This window comes from Nomia melanderi, chromosome 4, assembly GCF_051020985.1.
Source record: "Nomia melanderi isolate GNS246 chromosome 4, iyNomMela1, whole genome shotgun sequence".
Taxonomy (NCBI): domain Eukaryota; kingdom Metazoa; phylum Arthropoda; class Insecta; order Hymenoptera; family Halictidae; genus Nomia; species Nomia melanderi.
Window position 1 is genome coordinate 11,508,498 of NC_135002.1, and position 23,513 is coordinate 11,532,010.

Below are 23,513 nucleotides of genomic sequence, written 5' to 3' on the forward strand. Positions count from 1 at the left end.
GTATATACTACTTTATTATAGTGATTTACAAATTAATCATTAAAATATTTAAGCATGTTCTAATTGTGTAAGAAAAAAACTATCAAATAAACATTCTTTGATGTCATATGAAGAATTTATAAACAGTAAGCTTTGACAATAATTTGTATAAAGTTATTTTGTATTTTATTTTGATTTTAATTACGATTTAGTATTTGAATTTTGATGACGTCAAGAGGCAAATTACAAATATTAACCTTGACTACACCTCGTCTATGTTTATGCCCTTATACTGTCACAGAGATCATCTCGTGTGTAACGAATTGCACTTATAGGTATTTCTTCATTGATTATTATATTTATGGGTTAATATATTACTCTTTATTTGAAAAATTAAGTATAGGGCATTTTTTATACAAGACCCCAATGTAAAGAAAAGCAAATTACCATGGTTTTGGAAGTTTCAGATAAAAAATTTTTATTTGAAACGCGTGTAAGCTTTCGTTATTTAATTTTATAAAAGAGACTTTGCTATCAGTTTATTTGTTCTCAGGTACAGGAATTATACAATTATTTCAACAAATCGACATGGATATATTTCATGCTGGTTACATTATAATTTATTAGGAAAGTCAAATGCATAGGAAATCAGCTTCCAATGTCTAAAATTGTTTCCACTTTATTGCCTTTGGCATGGCACGCTTTACACATTCATACTGTAAATTAAGTTATGTAACTCTTGCGATCCAGATGTACTTACACACTTCATATAAATTGTTCTTGTACAACGTATCAATTAATTTATGTACATATTAAACTACTAATAAGGCGGAGGTTGATGCTGATAATGTTGCGGTGGTTGGCTTAAGTGCCGTTGCAAATGCGTCACTATTTGAGGAGTCGGCTGTTGTCCACCAGCATTGCCTTGTTGTTGCTGTTGTTGCTGAGCTTGTTGTTGTTGCTGTGCTTGCTGTTGTTGTTGTTGCATTGCAAGCATTTGTTGTCTCATACGTTGTTGATTGATTGCTTGCTGCTGTAATTAAGAAAATTACAGTTGTATTTGACATTGTTTTTATTCGCTAAAAATATACACTATCTTACCTGTTGGAATTGTTGATTTTGTTGTAAACCAACATTAGCAGTTCCGACTCCAGTCACTCCAACAGCACCAGGTTTTCCACTGGCTTGTCTATATGGCGGAGCTGGTTGATTTTGAACTCCACCTCCCATCGGACCCATCGTATTCATTGTAACATTTGGAGCCTATTCAGTACAAAAAAGAATTTCATATTTATTCGGTTATCATTCCCTTATAGCTACTGTAGTATATTTTTTGCTATTCAAAAAATACCTGAAGATAAGGTGGCCTAGCAGTTCCGGGCTGCATACGCTGCTGTGGCATGTATTCCTGTCCTCGTTGTGTCATCATCTGTTGTTGATTGGAAAACATCATGTTCTGCTGTTGGTTCATTAAACCTTGTTGCTGTTGTTGTAATAGTTGCTGCTGCTGTTGCGCTTGTTGAGGTGCCTGTTGCTGTTGTTGCTGCGGTTGTTGTTGTGGTATCATTTGTTGTCCTCCATATCCTGCATAATTTTGGTTCATTCCTGTTAAGAAAAATATAGTAAATGCAAGTAACACCCGGCTACTAATTACTTACGATTATAAAAAGTACTTCATATCGATATTATAATTGTTACCTTGTTGTATTCCGGTGTAAATTCCTTGTTGCTGTGGTTGTTGTTGCTGTTGTTGCTGTGAAGCAAACATTCCTTGTTGTGGATTCATATTAGGGGCTCCATGTTGAGCTCTTAATTGTTGCCTAATGAACTGTTGTCTTTGCATTCCTTGGAAGGCTCCAGGTCCACCAACAGGTGTAGCATTCGGTTGCTGTTGGGAGCTCATCAGTTGATTGGACGGTAATCGTAAACGTAACATGTGAGAAAGCGCTTGTTTAGACTGATTGTTCATGCCTGGTCTATCGTATCTTTGTCCAACTGGAGTTGGTGGTAACTGTTGTCCATATCCATATTGTTGGGCTGGTGTATGAGTTTGCTGATTCGCATACCACTGTTGCTGATGTTGTGGTGGTTGACCAGTAAACATTCCTGGTTGTTGGGTGACAGGTACTTGTTGATTTCCAAACGCCATCTGTTGAAGTTGGTTTGGTGCTTGCTGTATAACACATACAAGATATTAACAAAAATAAAGGCATAACAGTTTTTTCAGTATTTTTAATACTTTCAAGACTAATTTAAAAAGGAGAATAATTTAGAACGAGTTTTTTTTTCATTATAACACCATATGTTGACCTACGACCTTGATTTTTCTTTACAGCTTCGTTGACATTATTATATTGCTATATCAGAGTAGAGATTTTAAGGTTTATTAAAAACATAAGAAATAAATACAAATAAGAAACAAAAAAAGAGTAAAGTATAACAATTATGTGCAAAAGGAGGTTAAAGAGGCACGGTTCTCGCTTAGCAAATCGTTTTCTCAGTCGCTCTATTACTACTACTCGCGATTCCGTACTATATAGGTAAACAATATTATTTATAAAGGAAGCCACACATACAATCTCTCATGCACTTATTCAGGGATCATCAAATTTACGCTCTTTCCTCTCTCACTTTCTCATGCATATACTGAGGGGTCATCACACTTCACATTCGCACTCTGGATCATTGCCTGTAAAAACGCGCGTTCTCTGTTTTTGAGGAAGACCGATTGTGCCTAATGGCTCGGCTTCCTACATCAGTATTATAAACATAATTAAATTATTGAAATTTAAACAAACCTGAATTTGTTGTGATACTGGTGCAGTTGGTGTAGCTGCTCCTTTACTCCTTCTGTGTCTTCTGGCTTTCATAGCTTTTCCTTTACCATTGGTAACAGCACTACCAATTCCGCTACTACTAACAGTGCCTTGTACTCTTCCAGGAGAATCAATGCTCATAGGAGTATCAGCTTTCCCAGGTTCGGATTCCTTCTTGTCTGGTTCCAAATCTTCTGGAGGTAATGGCGGTGGATCCAAATAGTGGCTAGGTGTTCTAATTTGACTGTGAGTATGATATCGTAACAGTTTGTGGGCATTCTGATACGTTAGGGGTTTACGTTCTAGTTTCACCGCTCTGAACCAAGCCCAAGATATGGGTGCTGGATTTTTGTGACCTTCTAGTACCTCCCATGCTGATACTCTTTGCGAATCACATACTTGCAAACCCTAGTAAATTGTAGAGGTTACAAGAAACATTCTACTTATAAATATTTAAATTTTGTTCAATCTTATTTGAACATACCTGTTTTTTATCGATGCTATCGAAACCAGCTATCTTGTTTCCCTTCGTGTCCGTTAAACAACCAACCGGTTCACAGGTAATAACTTCCATCGTTAGTTTTGGCAGCGGTAACAATTGCCTGACATATCGAATACTCTGAGAATTTCTGTCGCCTAGTTCCTTCTTCAACTTCTTCATCAGATTTTGATAATGCTTCTTATTCTCATCTTTTTCGGATTGCGAATCCGAGACAAGGGTAGAATGTATCAGAGTTGCCAACATATCTATGACAGTTGTAAATAATTCGGAATTATTACTTAAGTCTATAACACCGTAGCTAACCAATTGGACCAAAAGGATAGCCCAGTCTGTAGTAACAGTAGTGTTTCTTTGAATGGTATCGAAAACGCCACCAACGAGACTGAACCTTAACTGAAGCGCATCCTGTAACACCTCTCTCGTTTTTGGATCTTCAGTAGCGAAATTTTTCTCTTCTTTACTGATATTTAAGAATTGCGATAGTTGTGAGTGCAATGACATCAACAGTCCTTCTCTTTGATCATCTTGACCTTTCAAACAAGTAAGAACAAGTGAGAGAAATGGCTGGTGATTGAAAAGAGACGGCGATTTTGATCTACCCCTCTCACGACCGGCTGCTGTTTTCGACCAATTGCCGGATTCCAACACTTGACCAGCTACTTTAAGAACTCTGCCTTGTACAGCACTGGGTAATTTTGAAACCAGTGGAGCAACTAACCATATGGAGCCAGACCGTTTATCTGGTTTATTAGACACGGTGTTCAATTGAAACACGTCGATTGCAGCTTTAGCAACTGTATCCAGCCACTGAGAAAGATCGCTGGATCCTGGAGGAAATTGTTTGTACATGAGCTGCAGATCGAGCCAGGACATTCGCAGACTCCACTGTTCCAAATTTTCTAGAATGTTCGTGATATGAGTCTTCTGATCGATAAATGCATCATTGGAAGTTTCTGGGTAACAGATCATGTGGAGCAAACTCTGAGCTTGACGAGGAGTCAACATATTGTCGAGTAACATGTCTGGATGACAAAGCTCTTCAGGATTCTGCAAACATCTCTCTAAGACCCATTCCTGGCTACAAATTTGCCTTAGCACATGCTGTGCAAAATCTGACAGTCCTTTAACGTTTTCTGAAGTCATGCCAGCACTGCTGCTAGATGATGACATAGCTAAATCGAGTCCTAAGTCATCACCACCGCCTAGAATATCGCTAGTACCGAGGATATGACTAATCGATAATTCACTTGGTCCACCTGTGCTAACACCAACACCAACTCCCACGCTAGCCGGTCCACCAGCTTTGCTCGAATGATTCATCGGCACGTCTGGCTTCTTTGGAGGTTGTTTGCCAGCAGTAGCGTCGGCAACAACCAATATAGCTTTAAGTACAGCTAAGACGGGGCCAACCCTAATGTTGTTGTGAGCAGCTGCTAACAAGTGCCTATCACAACTTAATTTTATACTGTAACCTCTGGAGTTTCCATTGGGTAGAGGATGAGGACTGGTGCTCACGGAGTACAAAGCTGGCTGAGGACATTCGACTGTTTTGAAAAGTCGCAGAAGCAAGTGACATGTCAAACGTGCTCCGGCTTCTGCCTCTATGTCTGCATCTCCACGGCCCTCGTTACAAGCTTTAACTAAGGATGGCAGTGCTATATGAACGACAAAATCCTCTAAGGAAAAACAATGTCTCGCTGGAAAAATAAGACTTAATGTTAAAGTAGAAGTACATATTTACCTTACTATAAAGAAAGAATGTAAAAATATTTACCAATTAAAATTGATGTGAATACAGCGAGTGAATTATGTATGCTTAAATCTTGTACATCAACTTGGTTCAAAACATCTATGTAAAAAGCAGAGCTATTCGACGAACAACAAAGCGCCATGAGAACTCCAAGCCACTCAGCATTGAGCGCGTTACAACATGCTGTCAGTTCTGCACAAGTTATTGCGATATCGTTCAGTTTATCGTTGTCTGTTTCGCTGCACACTGCAACAATCGCATTGCAAACGAAACTATAACGATTAGCCGGCGTTTCATTTAATTGTCTAGCCCATTGCGGTTCGATCTTCCCGCCGCGCTTTGGGCTAGTAAACACATCTACCATAAATTGAGAATTATAAACGTGACTTGAAGTCGTCGGTTGCAATGTGCTGTAAAGAGCAGTTCGGATCTTGGGATAGGCATTACTGAATGCTTCCACTCCGTGTGGTTTGGTTTTCAATAACGAACAAGACGAATACAAATCGTAGAGATGTGCTAGTACGCATCTCTCAGCAGAACTACAATCGCTAGGATTGGATACATGCTTTACAATTTTACACAGTAAATCGAATACAGCAGTTGTCTGTTCCGGAGACACTGAAATAATGAAACAATTACAACATTGTTTCGATATGCCAAGTTTAATGATAATCAACAAAAAATAAAATTAAAGGGATACTTACACAACAAACAGCAATGATATCTTCTTAATACACCTACCACATATAAACTCAAACTTGTGGTATAACTTCTAACCAGTTGACTATTTCTAACAGTTAACTGCGTCTCAACCTCTGGGAGCTCTTTTAGAATTTGAATACAAACATCTATTAAACCATATATATTTAAAGCTAGCTCCATTAGATCAAAGAGGAAAGCTACATGCTCTTGCACTGGCAAGTAAGACGATCCAGCTAGGGCAAACGTATTTAACATTTCAATCACTTGAGTCGCGCACTGCCACGTTACCACATGTTGATCAAAGTAACTTAAGTTCTGGAATTTTAGAGTGATCGCTTCAAAGTTAAATTCGCTACGGGAATGTTTTTTCACTTTTCCACCTTCTGCGACATCGATGCTGAATTTTTTGCCAAACAGTTTGCACACTTCCTTTGTCATCTTCTTGACAACATGTCTAGCGTCATCCCTAACTCTACCTACTCCGTAAAGTAGTACATGTCGTTGATTGCAATCGTGTTGACTGCATGTTTCATCCTTTGACAGATATTCTCACTATTATCATCGAAGTTATATATATATAATTTTGAAAGAAAAAGAAGTAAAATCATTACCTGCGGTAATGGAAAATGTGTTGTATACAACAAATGTCTACTATGACTGGATGGTATTTTAGAATCCAGTCCTTCTTGAGTACCATGCCCAGCTAATGCATCCTCTTTAGGACTATCAGGAGCATCCATACTGTTTTGTTGATCTTCTTTAATATGTTGCAATATCTTGTCCAAGTCATCATCAATCTTACTATCATCATAATCCATTGTTCTTCCATGATCTGGAACCTCTAACTTTGCTGGCTTTAAATCTATACCCGGAAACAAACTATCTTCATCGATTGGTTCTCGATTACTAGGAGTTCCAGGCTTGCTTGCTGCGGGACCTAATTAAAGACGTTCGTTACGTTAAACGTTCTATTAAACTAATACCTTTGAACCAAGTAGTTAAAAACTCATTATACCTTGTATAAGATCTCCTCTAGAAATGAGTGTGCACATGTAGGCATCGTGTGAAAACACATCGTGCCTAATTAATTCTGAAAATAAGTGAACCAAATTCGTGAACTGAACTTTTGATTGAGCTGAAGTATTATCTAATACCGGGGCATCCATGTCCAAAAACTTCATAAGCAATGGTTGAAAGATTGGAAGTACAGGTGGATTTCCATTACTACAGACACTGTCTTTATCATCGTTATCATTCGTTTCACCAGTTACTTCACTCTGCCGTTTTTCAAGCAGCTTTGCCACTGCCATTGCTCTATGCTCCCCCCACCGTTCAGCACTAACAGCCCATTCGCATAAAATTTCTACTACAGCAGAATCTTGTTGTGGATTATATTCAGTTTTTGAATCTCGTTCATTGGCATTATCCTTCGGTGGTGACATGAATATTTTAGCATAAAGTGTATCTAATGAATTGGTAGAATCCATTCTATCGAAACTGTGCCTATCCAGAGCATCCAAAGCAGCCAACACTTTCGTAGTCGTTATTCCAGCACTGCTTTGCTGCCATTTGTCGCATGACCATTTACCTTCTGCAGCCTGAGATCTTGCTCGAATGTTTTCTTGGGCAATCTTGAGCTGTTTTAATGTAGGATTTGTTGCACTTGCTGGAGGACATGGTAAAGCTGTGGGAGGACAAGGTAAATAGTCCAAAGGAGAACCATTTAATACAGAAGGAGCTTTCCCTTCTCCAACACTATTCCATACCAATGCTGTTGGACATTCCAATGTGATTACCTAACGAATAAACAATTATTATTAAACTATTTTGTAGTGTATATATTTTTCATGTTAATGATTTGTTTTCTTACGTTAGTAATACCTGTATAATCGTTGACAAGCTATATATCACATCTCTGTGATGTGGACATAACAAGTAATCATTAAAAGCAGCAGTTAATGGATTTGGTATTTGATTAACAGTGGCAGTGTCTTTCCCACCATTAACATCGCTTTTATTTATGGACGGACTTTGAGGATTTCCATTGGTCTCTACATTGTTACACATGTGCGCCAATTTACGACAACATAGATATGCCAAACGTCTGGCTAACAATTCAGACTGCACAAATTCTTCCAAATATTGCAGTGCCAGTGGCAATAAGAGCTTTAAAATACCATCTTCTGATGGAGACGATTTAATTTTATCTAATAATTCTAAAATCCACTGTAGCAATTCCTGCCTATCTAATAAACCTTCCTCAAACATATACTTTGCTAATTGCACACAATAATGCCATTGTTTTAATGCTAACTTATGTTCTTCATTCATGCTACTCCCAGGTGTTGTTTGGTTATTAGAATTTGGCGTAGTCGGTGGATTATTAGCAACTCCATTATTATTAGTAGTAGTATTGTTAACACTGTTATTACTGCTGCTGTTATTGTTGCTACTTCCAGAACCATTACCGTTACAAGAATTATTTGTAATACCATTGTTACTAGTGCTACTTGTTCCATGAATATTTATATAATAATACTCTTGTAGCTTGGAAAGTTGATCCTTTAGAAACTTAATGAGTGTTCCTGTCCATTCTATACAAAGAAAAAGAGTAACAAAAGTTACTAACTATTATTCTTCTAACAATCTAATGTTCTGAAAACATTATTATCATTTTCATACTTCAGATAAAACTTTAAATAATTAAATACTATAGTTATTTACCTGTAGTTGGATCAGGTAATTGTCTCTTCTTTATTTTGGCCTCAGAAACAGCTACTGTGTAAGCTGAACTAAGTTTAATGAACCAAGCTGCTCTAAGCATTGGAACTTGATATTCGCATAGCATCATAAATATCTCTTCCTTTTTATTAAAGTTAGGAGCTTTTTTTGCAAGAGCTATTAGCGGTTTACAACCAGAAAGATCTTTAAACCATGCTTCTATGCCATTTTTTGTTCTTGCAGTTACTGGCCAGAAATTATCTTTTGGATTAATTTGTTGCCTCTTTCTGCCTGTGTCGGGCATCGTAGAAAGTTCTTCCTTCTTTGCAAGAATCCCATTAAAGTATGCTCCCACTTTAGCGGCAGTGACATTACAGTTTCTTGCAGTTCCAAATTCATCGGACAGTTGAAGTATCGTAGAGAATCCATGTTTTACATTTATAGAAGTGAGCTCGTCTTCTTTCTGCTTGGGTTCTTGAGGATATACGTCAGGCGGCCCCAGTTTAGGCCGTTTTAGTGGCCGTTTCTCATACAATATTCCCATCATGGTACAAGGAAATTATCAAAATTGACAGCCGGCTATCGACATTGTCCGCATATATATTTAAATAAATTGGCCGAAACGTTTCGAGTTTATTTCCGTTGTCGTGTAAAAAATGTAACCTTCGATAATGACATATTTACAATTGCTCAACACTGTAAACTGTAACCCAACACTGTCACTACGTATACGAAGGCTTCCAGGTGGCGCGTTACTATTAAAATCATGAACATGAATATATACGGTTGACACATTCATGTAACTATATTTTTAATTATTTCATTTATTTATCTACTTCCACGAAACGTATACGAATCGAACGCGACCTCGGTATCGGAATGTCTTTAGAGCGCATTGTAATATTACTTACTGCATAAGATTTGGAAAATTTAGTGATCTAAAAATGCAATACTCCGTATATCTTTAAGATCGGCAGGTAACATTATTGACTAAATAAATAATTACTTAAAATACACAAACTATAAAAGAATTACCAACTTCATTAGAATAAATATATTGCGTTGAAAATTTCAACTATATAATAGAATGTAGGTAAAAGAGTTCTGCATAATGACAGTCAATGAATTTTCTTGTTACTAGAATTCATGATTAGAATCGCTTGTGAAGTAATACTCTCTGTTTCACTATGACTGCGTGAAAAGCACCGTACACTCTTCCAGACTTCTGATTGGTAGAAAAGCTGATACTATCTCTATTCTATCAATCAGAAGCCTTTAGACTTAGGGATTTAGGCTAGGGACTTTTTATGTAATTGAGGAGGTAGCAACTTAGTTATAGAGCGTTGTTTCGCGAGATTAGTCCCATGACGGCACAAAGGCAGGGGGTGGGGGTCACTCACTAGGGATTTTGTTTATGGTTTTGATTGGTTATGTTTAACCGTATTGACGAATAGCGAATTTTTATCGAAAACGAGATGAAAAAATATGAAAACTGACCAATACGACCTGCATTCCTTTCAGGGCTCTTCTTATGAACAATGCAGAGTAGATCTGGAGAGGGTAACTCTCCCCTCTCGCTGTGAGGGGAAAGACCCTAGGAAGCTTGCGAGCTCCCAATCCGACACACCTGATTTATCTAATATCTTTTATCTTAAATCAAATCTTATGTCACATATCTGATATAAATTATCTGAATTGTGATACTTCTCTTTCAATAGATCGTTTCAACGGTGTTTTATAATCCCATATTAATTGTATTTAGTACACAATATTCATAATAGATAACAGGTATATCTACACACAAATAATCTACTGTGTTATTAAAGTATCTTATGCAGTCAACTCTTTAAGTTTTGAGATAGTATTCTCTTATATATTAAAGTTCGCTTGCTTCCTATCTTCAGTTTTTTTAAAAATCAAAATTCCCCAAATGTAACCAGTGTAGAAACCAATTGTTGTATGTATTTTATTACTGAGATTAGTTGGAATGTGTAACCTAGAAATAAAGTAATGTGCAAGAAAATAAGAGTAATATTTATATTATTTTTAAACAATTAATAATTTATACGTAAGATCAAATATTTGTAACACAATTATGATTAAAATAATTAACAGTTTGTCGAATTTTAATGACAAAGTAATTATTAAAGGACTTTGTGATAAAATGTTCTTTTATTTGTTATATTAGGGTAACAAAAATGGAGAGTGGTGAGGTCATTTGTATTTCATCAGATGATGAAGATACAGGACAGGTTTGTGTGATTGTTTTTATGTAGACATTAATAAATTACATATATTGTAAATAATAATTCTTATTTATTTGAAAAGTGTATTTTAATTACTGTTATAGGATAAAACTAATGAAAGACAAATGCCTATTAAACTGTTGGAGAATAATCGTGTTAAACGTGTAAAGCCAGAAATTATTTTACATGAATGTGGAGAAATAGTTACCTGTGAAAAAAAAAGAAAAGCATCTGAGGTGGACAATGATGATAATAGTTCCAGAAGTAATAAAAAAGTGTTACGAGAAGAACGAATTAAAAAACATAGTGTAGAGGAAGATACCAGTGGATTAACAAGTGTGCAAAAACAGAAGGATGAAACTATATTAAAACCAAAATTAGTAGTTAAAGAGAGTAAACCATTTTCTCCTATAGAACAGGATATATTTCCAATGTTTATTAGTTTGTGTTTGCAAAAAGATCGCTCTGAAGATATGAAAGTAATTACTAATAAATTAAAAAGATGTTATGAACAATTGGACTCAAACTATGCTAATTCAGAAGCTTTCATTAGTTTTATAAATGAAAAAAGAAATTACATTATGAATAGTAAAAATAAATTATATTCACATATTGCTGATGTGATGAATGAAATGAAAAAAGGATGTAGAGGAAAATCAACATTATTATTAAATAACAAAAAGTGTACTTCTAGTTCGAATAAATTACAATGTAACAATTCTGATGTACCTAGTTCCAGTGCTCATACGAATAATGTAGATAATGTAAATGTAGATGAAAATAATGTTACTAATGAAGAAGATAAAGCAAAAGATCGTACAATAAACAAAAAGATTAAGCTATTAGAAGCAGCTATGGATAAGTGTCAAAAATACATTAGAAAATGGGAAGAATCAGAGGTAAACTTTGATGATGATGACAACAGTTCGTACATTAAAGTAGAGAAATATAAGCATAGAATGTTGAAGCTTTATAACAAATATTGTCAATACACTGGTGGAGATATTGATGCAGGACGACAGTATCTAAGGCCAAAACACTTGAGTACAACTGGAATCGTAACTTTAGACCATGCTATAACAAACTTTATTAACTCTAAATTATCTAAATTGCATAAAGTAAAAAAAAATGGTACATTCACGGATGCAGTGATTTTTCCAGATTATAAAGATATTCTGGATTGTGTTGAGAGATGTAATAAATTAAGTAATTTAAGATTGGATACGAAACAGCAACAGCGAATGGGTAAATTGATAAAATATGTATTAAAGTATGTAATATAATTTTCAAGTTTTGTTTAGTGCATTTGTATTTTTTTCACAGCTAAAAAGGCGTTTATTAAATTAGGAGAATATTTACAACGTTCTCGTCGAGCTGATTACTGGGATACATTTTCCCTGTTTTTGGAAGATAAGGAAGATGATCCAGCTCTGAAGGATCAAGAGTTAGCTTTGAAATTGTTAGAGAATAAGAGGGAGGGTGAAAAGCGTTTAACTAATGTATTTGAAGAGTATGTGAAAAAACAAGAAAGTAGTAAAAACTGTTTGGTGGCTACTGAGACATCATCAGATGAAGAGGATGAAGAAGAGAGTGTAGAAAATGAGGATGAAGATAATGAGAATGGCAATATTAGTGAAGAGGAATACAGTTTGAGTATAAGCAGGGATAAAAGTAGTTCAGAAACTGAGGAAAAGGAAGAAGAGAAAGAGGAAGATGTCAATATAGGTACAGATGAAGTAACAGTGAAAGAAACAAGCATAAACAATAAAGTTGAAACCAATAATTCCAATGAAAATGAAATAACAGTGAAAGAAACAAGGATAAACAATAAAGTTGAAACCAACAATTCCAATGAAAATGAACTAACAGTGAAAGAAACAAGGATAAACAATAAAGTTGAAACCAACAATTCCAATTCCAATGAAGTAATAGTGAAAGAGACAAGCATAAACAATAAGGTTGATACTAACAATTTAGATATAATAGAAATAGGTGAAGGTTTCCACACGAATGCTAGTGATATGCTAAAAGACTGTGCTGATGATTGTAATTTGAAAACAACGAATTCGAGTAACGTTGTGAACATTCCTGACTGTAAAAACGAGTCTGAGTCACGGATAGAAGAAAATGATGGAACGGTAGTGTCTAAGGTTGGAGTTGATGTACCATCTATGAAAGTAGATGTCCCAATTGATAGAATAAAAGGTTAGTGTTATAAACATCATAATATCAATGAGAAGAACTTACCAAAGAAAATAGAGGAAACAATTAGATTTTGTTATATGTGTATGTTGTAGAGGATGAAGCTAATATTATGACTGAGGATGCGACGGATACTAAATCGTTAGAGGAGGAGAAACCATTACTACGTGTGCGTTCGTTTGCAAGACATCCTATGACTTGGAAAGATGGAACTGATAAAGTTGAGTCAGATGTGGAGAAGAACGTGCCGACTACGTCGATTAACAATAGTATCGTGGATCTTACAGTGGAGACACCAAATGAAAACGACATTGTTATTGACAGTTGCACGAATGTTACAACTGACTCTGAAATGTTTGTTCATGTAAAGAGTAAAAATAAATTAAAAAGAGTTTTCGTAGCAGCGGGTAAAGACATAGTCAAATTAAAAAATATCTCTAAGTGTACTGGTATGTTGAACCCTCGAGTTGTGGGTCCAAATGTTACAATGGAATCTCAGAATGATCAAGTTGTTCCATCTCAGAAAAACGTAGTGACCATATATAAACAACCTGCAATAGTGTCGGTAGTAAGAGATCACAGCAAGCAGTCACCAAATTCTGTTTTAAAACCTCAAGTAAGACACATTAGTCGATATATAAACATTCAACCCAAGAAATCTTAGCAACAAAAATTTCAATAACTCAGCGAGGGATTTGTATGTGTCAAAACAGAAATGTTTGAAATAAACATTCAAAGCGATTCGCTTCGATTCTACGAACAAGAATTATTAACGTACGATAAACTGACTGCATTAAGTATAATTTTTTACAGAATTTGTAATTTATAAACAGTAGTAGATGTATACGTAAAAAATATGTTACACTTAATAAATTTTTCATGAACACCGAAGCTCGATTTCTGTACGATTGATAACATATCTTGATAACGACTTGTTACGTGCTGGATATATTAGTCAGTATTATTTTCGTCAGAACGTCTTCTGGCTTTGTGAGTTTCTCCACGATGTCGAAGTGATCAGTATACTCTCGAAGAAGAAGATATTGGACGTCATCCGCTATCGTTATGAGTTTCTAGAATAAAAGAAGAAGATATGATAACGTTTTTTCATGAAGTGAATAAAGTTAGAAGGTACCAGTAATGGCTCACCTGGGCACACTTGCGTGATTCATTAATAAAATGTGGTGAATCGCATTCTCCGACAGTCACAACAACTTTCAACCCTTTGATGGATTTGATTTTGGAGGTGTCATTAGGAATGCTGTACGCCGCCATTTCATTTCTAAAATGCAACTCTTTAATTTTTATCTAACATAATGTGATTTATCTCAAAGACAATGAAACTTAAATATAAAACATTCATAAAGGTGTAACTTAAGTTTCAAGTATCTAAAGAAATTTACAAAACCATTAACAAATATGTCAAGAACTACTATAAATAATGTGTGCACATAATGTGTGTTTACAAACTCAAACATGTGTTCTGACGAAGAGTATACACTGTTATATTAACTCTGGACATACATACACATTCTTTGTGATGTATTTGATATTCCAAAGTTTGGCAAACTTCAGTAAATACCTTATTAACAAAAATATATTGTAAGAATGAAATTTTAGAAATGTTAAAATGAGAATGAAATACTTAAGCCAAGAAAGTATGACAAAATGTATGTATCTGTTTGAAGATGGTTGAGAACACGTGTACATATGTAAGTGCTTTTTAATAATGATTAACATTTTTTATATGAATTACTTGTGTGGTAAAAAAAATACTTAAAGAGACTTACTTTGTAAGCTTCAAGTCGTCGTTTATACTTGTGTCAATCAAAGCGGTCAAGTCATAAATTCCCGCTATTAAGACAAGTCCTTTAAATAATTTCATGTATCTTTCTTTCATCATTTTATCTAGCCAAGACTCATCGAATAAAATATTCACCGCTAAATGAGCACCAGCACTGTGGCCGGCGACCCAAACACACCTAAAAATAATCATTTGTTATTTTTTTTTTATTATATTGAACTTAATTATATTGTTAATGTTTATTTAAATATTGGAGAATTTGTATAATACATTTGTAGTGAAATATTGCGGTATTATCGAAATGACTTTTTATTTATATACTAGAAAGTCGCTTAAATTAATCTCCGTTTAAATACTGAGATTGTTACGCACCTGCTTCCGTTATTCGAGGCTAATTTTAATATCTGTTCAAGCGCCATTTTTATTTCTGATATTATGTCTCCGAGTCTAACTGAAATAGATAATTATATCGGTTCGTAATATTATTAACGATAAGGGTAAAAAGAGAAGGAATGTGAGATTACCATGTGGAATTAAATCGTAGCCAACTGTTATAACTTTGATTCCTTTAGCGACAAAAACTGGTGCTGCAAATGTTGCTATATCTGTGCTACCTTCTATCCAATATCCACCATGGATAAAGACGAATATTGGAGCGTCTGAGATGAATACGAAATTTAATATGAACATCTTTATTTAACTTAAATTTAGAGAATTAAATAAAAAGAGAAGTTAGATCTTATATGCACCTTTGGGTAAATCGGTTCCGTATATGTCATATTTAGTATTATTCGAGTTTCCGTATGGAATATCCAACTCGTATTTAGTGGTCTTACGAGCCTTTTCCGTAACTGTAACAAGTTTTTTAGAAATTAATTTAATACTGGTCTTAAATTCGCCTCTCCGACATAAGATTATCTATCGTCGAAGATGGAAATTATTTTCAGCCATTGAACACTCATTTTATTACCGTTAGGTTGTTATACTTAAAATGGCTGACATTTTAATAACAGTTGACATTATGATCAGTATTAAACGAGTTTTATCAGAACAGTATCAAAAATAACCCACCTGAAAAATTGCTATAAACGGACAATGCATTTTTATGTAAATTTATAAAAGTCAAAAGTAAATAACAATTTATCTTACTATCTATTATTTGACTCCAACGATAATTGTACGTATGCGTTTGATTTGTAGTATTCATAAATATTCATATACATATATGTATATATATATATATACATATATAACGCGTCAATAATAAAATTAATTTAAGACTTACGCGTTAAATTTGTCATACTTCGATATTCCTGATGAAATGGGCCAAATTTAATATGTTAAAATTAACCAATCCAATTTAATAAAAAATTTAATTAATCAATAAAATAGTGCCTTGAAAGCAGCAGAGCGTCTCATTTCATTCAGAAATTTTTACACGAGATCTGTTATCCGTTTTTTTTATATATTACCGTTTGAATCAATCTACTCATCGCTATATCATCATGTCTGCCGTTTACCTTCTGAAGCGAATTTGTGGTAGTGCTTCAATACCTCCTCATGATCGAACCTTTTACTCCATTTGCTTGGTACAAGCAACACATCCATCTCCTGCACAAAACCCTTCGAATTATCTTTAAATTTCTCAAAATGGCGAATAATTAAATCAACAGGGTGTATATGTAGGTACGCACATTAAGATTATCTGTCGACATTGTTGACCGTTGATAATAATTTTTGCGTTATTAATATCGTGATGATACTTTTGTTGGAGGTATGTATCTGTCTACGTCAAACGATATCCGTCAAATGCTATCAATTCAACTTCAAATGTTTGATAAAGGTTGCAATTTGGATATAACTTTGAAGATCCTTCGTTGGGATTCCACCTGGAAAGTTAAAGTAATATTAATGAAAAATCGGTTCTTTATTTTCCTTATATTTAGTTCTAGTACATCGCGCAGTTAAACATTCTGACATTCACAAGAGTTTCCTAGCTAAATCGAGCCACTGTTACATACTTACCATCGAGGAGCACAAATGACTAAGCTCATGAGCTCTCAATGTCCACCACCGCAGTCACACTTGCTCTTTTTTTTTAGAAACAAGTGTATAGTATATCTTCTACTTATTGGTGGGCTGAAATAATTTACAGACTAAGTAAGTACGGACAAATCTGCCGTTCGCAAGTTTATAATTTTCTTCGTCAAGAGACATATTAGCTCGTTCCGCGTATTGTAAACTCTTCAATTTCAGTGTTGGGAGTATTATTGATTTGATTCTTATGAGCGTGAAGTTCTGACTGAATATAGAAAACTTGTTTTAATGAAATTCAAATGTATACACAATTGCCTTTAAAATGGCGTTTGTTAGACTAATGACATCAACTTTTCATCATATCATAGTGATTTAAAGTAGACGATAGAATTTCATGATTTATCTGGTTTGGTTATTTTTTCTGAAACATGGAACTTTTATATCAAACATGTAAGTAAATCTAACGAATTTTTGAATTTCATCTTCATTTGATTTTGATCGACAAAAGCATTTTACAAACCGATAACACGTTAATTGAAACAAGTTTTGTTAAGATAATATACGCGCCACTGAAAATTAACCCCTTAAGGACCATGCTCGTAGATACATGGTTTCAGTGTTCTGTCTGGTTTTCTGTATTCCGCGCTAATTCTTTGCATTTAAGAGGCGACTCTCGGTCACCACACAATGGAATATAACAAAATGATAAAGATTGACATTTAATATTAAGCTTTGCATAACGCATCAATGTGTGAAGTATTAAAACAAAATACCTGTATTCTTTAATTTACTCAATTTAGTTTTCCTTAATTTAATTTTATTTAAATCTTGCCTATTTACTCAATTTAGTTTCCCTTAATTTAATTTTTTTAAATCTTGCCTAATGTTATTAGTAAAAGTCGATATAGCATTATAGATTTTCAGAGTTAAAAATATTTTCATCGTATTCGCAATAACAGAATTAACCAGAGTCCACAAAAGAAGTTAATAATTAAGTGTCCCCCAGAGTACAATTTAGCTCAAATATCTTTTACGGAACGAAATAAACTTAGGCGCAAGATTTTAAATGTTCTAATTGTGGTCAACTTTCGAATAACACAACACTTAAGTTATACAAAGTCTCGAATAGCACAGTATTTATATTGCACGGTTTCTTTAAAGTTTACAAACACATGTTCATTCGTAACAGCGGATTGGAGGAAAGACACTCGTGGTAGGGGGTTAGTTTAACATGAGAAATTAAGTGCTCGTACTGCTTATATTTATTTGTTCTATAAATATATAAAATATTTCAAATAGTTTTTCAAAGTTGATAAGAAATAATATGTAGTTCATATATTGTATCATGGATAAAAAGTTACAAATTTTGACTGTACTTCTGAATGGCGTCGATGATTGATCGAGTTGAAAATTAGAGAGGTTGGAGGTATGGGTAGGGTGTGCCCTAGATATAAAATTAATAGAAAACTGCGCACAACATATTGAATTTTACCTATACAGACATAGCTAAACAACACTCTTTATAGTAGGAATCGTTGTTACCAACTGTCAAGTAACTGATGCTATAACGAAAACTTTGGTTTTAGTATCTATAGAGTGTCTTAAATCAAATTAGTTTCTTGCAATGTGTATGTAGAAATTAGTTTCATTTAGATTAGAGATGTCGATCTGTATTCCCTCATGCTAGTGACTCAGATCAACATTCTCCTACTACCTCTAGTCTAGGAGCTTGCTAAGATTGTGTATTGCTATGAGATCACTTGATTAGTTGCCCCGTACTATATTATATCGCAAGGTTTGATAGGTACTATCTTATTACTAGTTTTTTAATAAATCCATTGATGCAGTTGCAAAGTGCAATTACACTTTTTTATAAATAAAACTATGCTTTTTTACGTGAACCGTTTTGTTTATTCTGTAATTGGAAATTATTCAACATTTTTCAAGGTATTTTACTTTGAATATTCATTGAAAGCACGCTGTTAGCAGATAAGATAATAGGCTGGTGATTGAAACAATTTATGCAAAAAGACTTGGAGTTCATTATAAAAACAATGCAATTATATTTTGCAACTGCATCAATGCATTTATGGAAAAAACGGGTATTGTAATACGATAGAAGACCCAGTTGTACAAGATACAGCCTGTAAAGAATTTAATGTAACGCAACGAAAGTTTCTATATATATATTCGTGGATATCGAGGATTACTTACATTTTGACAAATCTAATCCAGCAAACTTTTAACCGTGAGAATTTCTAAATCTAAAAATAAAACTTTTAGAGTAAAATTATTAAAGTTAAAAAACTTATTCTCAGATTCCGTTTCATTCGTATTTTCATTCATTCATTCATACGTATAACGTATTTTTTATTTCAAAACATTTGAGGGATACAACGTGTTACAGGGTGAACGTGAAACACCCTGTATAGTTTAATAATTCGTACGAATAATATAATTTCATTATTATTCAATGTACATTCAAATGAATACTAGTTACGTGTGCACATGATCACGTAGAACGTATTCACTGTGACCAGTATATACTCTTCATATTATCAACAGATAAAACGGAGTTTTGCCGTTACAGATATTACGTAACCATGATTATGTAAAGCTATACAACCGTTAATGATGCGTTACCCGTTGGACGTTTCTGTAAACAATTAACTGTGTTCGTGGAATGGATTCCCTGACCCATTAACATGTTACCTTCACTCGTGAATCAAAGATAAGAACATTGAATTCGGTCATTTAAGTATACGAAATTTTAGATATCTTGTCGACATTCGATAAAATTTTGATCATTTTATGCACCACATTTAACCCCTTGCTTGATAACATTGTGTCAGACCCACGATGAAGATTTCAAATAGAATACATCAGACGTAAACATAACTTAATTCTTTTGAATTTGAAATAAGTATCATGTTTCTATTGTCAACTGTTATACTTTAGAGTAAACAAAGACAGAATATGCTTAGCATTTTTCTGTCCCTTTCAATAAATTATTAATGACACAGTAGTTGTATCGATCATAGTTGAGAAAGAAATCATAAGGTAAGGAGTTAACATATCGACAATCTCTGATCTATATTTTCTGATCTATTGAATCGCATCTTTCATCAGGAGACATTCTATCATTTTTTTATTGATAACTAAGTGAAAAATTCTGATCTTTTCTGGCTACATAAACTACAGCTTTATATTTATACTTTCTTCTACGACAAAATGTTACTAAATAGAGGAGTTATTTGATAGTTCCGGAACTTCTTTTCGTAAAACATCCGTTGCTAACGGACACCACCGGCCGGTAAAGTGTTAAGCAAGAATTTATTCAAGCGTTACCTTCAGTCAGTTATTTGAGAACAGCACATCAGTTCTTCTAGTTCTGAAAAATCATCTGCAATCGTTTTTTCTTTTTCTGTAAGTAATTTTCAAGTCTCTTTCTTTATCTTCATCCGCTTTAGCAGCAGCGTTTGCAAGCGATACTTTAAATCTCGCTTGTCCGTATATATTGCGACAATTTTTTCGGACACTTGAATTTTGAAAAATTCGTTTGCCAAAATGTTTTACATATATACATGATTCTTTAAGAAAATACTTAACAGCTTCGCGATCAACGTTGTATATTTGTCACGTTCAACATTTTATATTCTTTATAAAGTAAATTGCGTTACGAGAGGACGTTTTGCCCTCTTGTAATTTATTGGAAAAAGAATAAGATTCTACGCGCCTATTATGTCTGGGTTTATTCTAAAGTAACATAATTGTATTAAGTAACATTTATATTTGTTAAATTCTATGTCAGATCTTCGTTACGAGTTGGACACGACATTGTAAGGCAAAGGGTCAAAAGAACAAAAGCATGTTGTCCACTACATTAGTCACGATGTATAGACAAATGTTTGCGTTTACGAAAATGCATCGTGCGAAACGAACACGTGCATCCGCCTGCATATAGGAAAAGAAACGAATGCAATGTAAATCGCAAAACGCAGCGGCGTGACGCGTCTAAGAAAACGCACTTCTTTACCCAGGGAAATAATCATCGCAAAACGTGGACCAAAAAAAAGGACGATTCGATGCGATCTCGCCGGTGAACGGATTAAATCGAAATTACCGGCGCACGAGGCAGACGTGCGAGGATAAATGGTCATTAGTCGACATAATTTCACCGGGGAAGCTGAATGGACGTCGAAGAGAAAGTTTTACAAATTGAATTCGTATAGACCCGTCTCTCCATTTACGTGGGTTCGTTTTACGCGAATGAAAATCGCGTAAATAGAGTCCGCCGGTACAAAAAGAAAAGAAAATATTGGCAAGGAAAGCTAGTACAAGTTTTAGAAATACATATTTATTTCGCATACATAGCTTAACACTAGAACTACCGAGAATTTATTGGGATTGATACGTAGTCTTTATAAAAATTGTGGCAATACATATTTTTTTTATTTCTTCTGATATTTTCTTATTTAGGGGAAACTATATATTTTCAAAATCATTTAGGATATTGAGTGCTTTTGGAATATACAAGTTTTTTTTTATTTCATTTTGAATACATCATTAATATTTCTTGTTCAAAGTAGACGTTTGTTTCTTTCTACGTAGGATTGAAAGTATTTCTATTTGCAATGGAAACTTCCAAAACTATATTGAATAATAAACAAATAAGTCGAATATAATTGATATAAATTGAAATGAGCAAAATGGCCCGTATACAATATATGAACAAAAAGATAATGATGACATTGCAAAAAACGAAGATGAAGATACGCTGTCACTGAAATGCAAATCGCGTAAATCGGTGTCGCGTATGAACAGTACCGCACAAGTAGTGTTATAAAATTCCGGGTAAAAAGGAAACTCGCGTGAAAAAAGTGCCGCGCAAATGGAGGGACGGGTGTGTTACATGTAAAATCGAACAAGGTAAAGTTAAGCTCGGTGCGTGGCGCAAAGGGTGAAATATATCTGTTGAAAATATACACAGGCTATTGCGCGTCCACGGAGAAGGTAGCGAGAATAGGCTACAAGGGTCGGAGAGATTGAAAACCAGAAAAACCGGTCCCTTCCTTTTGGCCCCACTCTTCCGTAACGCTCGCCATTCTCTATGGAGAAGTCACAGGTAGGCCCCCGTAGCAGCTGATGTATCGAGTATCGTGCCACGTCGACGCCTACCCGCAGACCACAGGTAAGAGGAACCTTTCCCAGTCAAAAATACATCGGTTCAAGGGAGATTTTTTCCACAGGGTTGAGCAATGCAGAGTAAAACTCACACTGAGGAACCAACCATGCCGGTGTTCATCGTAATCAACGATCAGTTATGCGAGGAATTGGTATAATCCTTGCTCCGCGAATAAGGTCCATCCAGACCGGTGACTTTTATCCAGTTAACTGCGTTTGACGAGTATACACGTCATCTTAAAGCTTGAAATGATACTAATTCTATCAGCGATGAATTCTTTATTTTTTCAGATAAACATGTAATTCTTCTTTGTTTTGCTTTGGTTTTTCATTCAAATATACCGTAGATGCATTAGTCCTATGTTTGACGAATACACACTTAATTTTTTGATTTTATGGCGCGCAAAACGAGAGATTTTTTAAACTAAATTCCACAGTTAACAGGTTATATCACTAATCGTATTATGGTTGTAGGATACAAAGATGAGCACGTTTGAAATATGGAATGATTATACAATAGAACCCCTTATGACGCGAGTAAAATATTTTTGCGTTATAGGGTTTCACGTTTACAAATTTCGCGTGAAATTCTCCTTTTGGATATTAATCCAGTTTGTATTAAGTTGGTCATCTGTTTGTATCAGTTTCTTATGGGAGACCTCACTTTTATAGTTATTTTTCGGTGATTTTTTAATCGCGTTATAGGGTGTTCTACTGTACAGTTAAAGGACTTCGTCGGACGCATTTTAGAAGCGAAGAGTATGCGCACTTGGACTTTGTCAGATGGCCGTGAGTTTTTATGCAAATTCGTATTTTAGATAATGTGATCCTGAAAATTAATATATCCTGGAATATTTGTTTATTGAGTAGACATTAGGAAGATAAGGCCAAAAGAATTTTTGTTATTTCACAGCATCAAACTCAATACTAAGAAAATTTATTTCAAATATAAAAAGTTGAAAGTTAAATCGCTTTGATGATAAAGCTTTAAAAAATTCAAAATCTTGAGTTAACCGATTTGTTCAATGAGTAGCTCAAACACTTCATACAGATAATTGCAAGGTATTCAGTGATTAAAATTCATATTCGAACGATGTAATTGTGGTCGTTTGGTAATTATTTGAGACAATCTCGTTACCTTGAAACATTTTCACAGTTCTGGAATAAGTCCAGTGCCGTACAGTTTTCCCTTGTTACCTTCGCGAAACAGCCAGCAAGATGCCAAGGTCCAGTGAAGTGATTTCGTCTTCGCTCTGATTGGCTGGTTGTCGCGCGGTTGAAGATAAAGTGGGGTAGTGCCGACGACCGTGAGGGTATACTCGTCCCTCCATTTACGCGGTGTGTCCATTCCACGTGAATTCGTTTTACGCGAATGAAAATCGCGCAAATAGAGCCTGTCAGTAGAAAAAAAAGAACGAAACATTGGAAAAAAAGCTGGTGTAAGTTTCAGAAATATTCGTCTACCAGAAAATTCTGTCCGATAGTGTCATTTCAAGTTTCCAAAGACGAGTCATTTTACAAATGAATGCATTCTCGCAAATCTATTATACAAATAAATTTTTCATGACAA

General features: G+C 34.7%; 3 protein-coding genes and 1 long non-coding RNA gene across 11 annotated transcripts; 2 read left to right on the forward strand and 2 right to left on the reverse strand.

The window, feature by feature from the left end:
• Positions 1-642: 642 nt before the first annotated feature.
• kto (mediator complex subunit kohtalo) lies at positions 643-9,649 on the reverse strand. 2 transcript variants are annotated; one of them, XM_031973415.2, is made up of 12 exons: positions 8,474-9,649; positions 7,631-8,343; positions 6,765-7,545; positions 6,361-6,686; positions 5,752-6,283; positions 5,072-5,665; positions 3,280-4,994; positions 2,778-3,203; positions 1,678-2,152; positions 1,331-1,584; positions 1,081-1,242; positions 643-1,009 (listed from the first exon to the last, which is right to left on the reverse strand). In XM_031973415.2, exons 1-12 carry the CDS (start codon positions 9,015-9,017, stop codon positions 800-802), a joined length of 6,732 nt encoding a protein of 2,243 aa, XP_031829275.1. In that variant the 5' UTR covers positions 9,018-9,649; the 3' UTR covers positions 643-799. The 2 variants fall into 2 exon arrangements, with proteins under 2 accessions (XP_031829275.1, XP_031829274.1); XM_031973414.2 differs by having other exon boundaries at positions 643-1,012; positions 8,474-9,648.
• A 489-nt stretch (positions 9,650-10,138) lies between these two features.
• Daxx (Daxx-like protein) lies at positions 10,139-13,582 on the forward strand. Of its 5 annotated transcripts, none has more exons than XM_031973101.2 (5): positions 10,139-10,258; positions 10,659-10,722; positions 10,821-11,961; positions 12,040-12,921; positions 13,014-13,582. In XM_031973101.2, exons 2-5 carry the CDS (start codon positions 10,669-10,671, stop codon positions 13,580-13,582), a joined length of 2,646 nt encoding a protein of 881 aa, XP_031828961.1. In that variant the 5' UTR covers positions 10,139-10,258; positions 10,659-10,668. The 5 variants fall into 5 exon arrangements, with proteins under 5 accessions (XP_031828961.1, XP_031828962.1, XP_031828958.1 ...); XM_031973102.2 differs by lacking the exon at positions 10,139-10,258 and adding an exon at positions 10,272-10,427; XM_031973098.2 differs by lacking the exon at positions 10,139-10,258 and adding an exon at positions 10,301-10,477.
• Positions 13,583-13,846: 264 nt separating this feature from the next.
• KFase (kynurenine formamidase) lies at positions 13,847-17,875 on the reverse strand. 3 transcript variants are annotated; one of them, XM_031973104.2, is made up of 10 exons: positions 17,533-17,875; positions 16,748-16,861; positions 16,417-16,611; positions 16,243-16,333; positions 15,472-15,573; positions 15,247-15,381; positions 15,095-15,173; positions 14,709-14,900; positions 14,068-14,200; positions 13,847-13,991 (listed from the first exon to the last, which is right to left on the reverse strand). In XM_031973104.2, the coding sequence occupies exons 3-10, from the start codon at positions 16,435-16,437 to the stop codon at positions 13,854-13,856; spliced, it is 891 nt and encodes a 296-aa protein (XP_031828964.1). In that variant the 5' UTR covers positions 16,438-16,611; positions 16,748-16,861; positions 17,533-17,875; the 3' UTR covers positions 13,847-13,853. The 3 variants fall into 3 exon arrangements, with proteins under 3 accessions (XP_031828964.1, XP_031828963.1, XP_031828967.1); XM_031973103.2 differs by lacking the exon at positions 17,533-17,875 and having other exon boundaries at positions 16,748-17,031; XM_031973107.2 differs by lacking the exons at positions 16,748-16,861; positions 17,533-17,875 and adding an exon at positions 16,678-16,720.
• Positions 17,876-21,430: 3,555 nt separating this feature from the next.
• Positions 21,431-22,382, forward strand: LOC143174421 (uncharacterized). The gene is made up of 3 exons (XR_012998353.1): positions 21,431-21,688; positions 21,750-21,950; positions 22,009-22,382. It is a non-coding gene; the product is annotated as an uncharacterized LOC143174421 (long non-coding RNA).
• Positions 22,383-23,513: the final 1,131 nt, after the last annotated feature.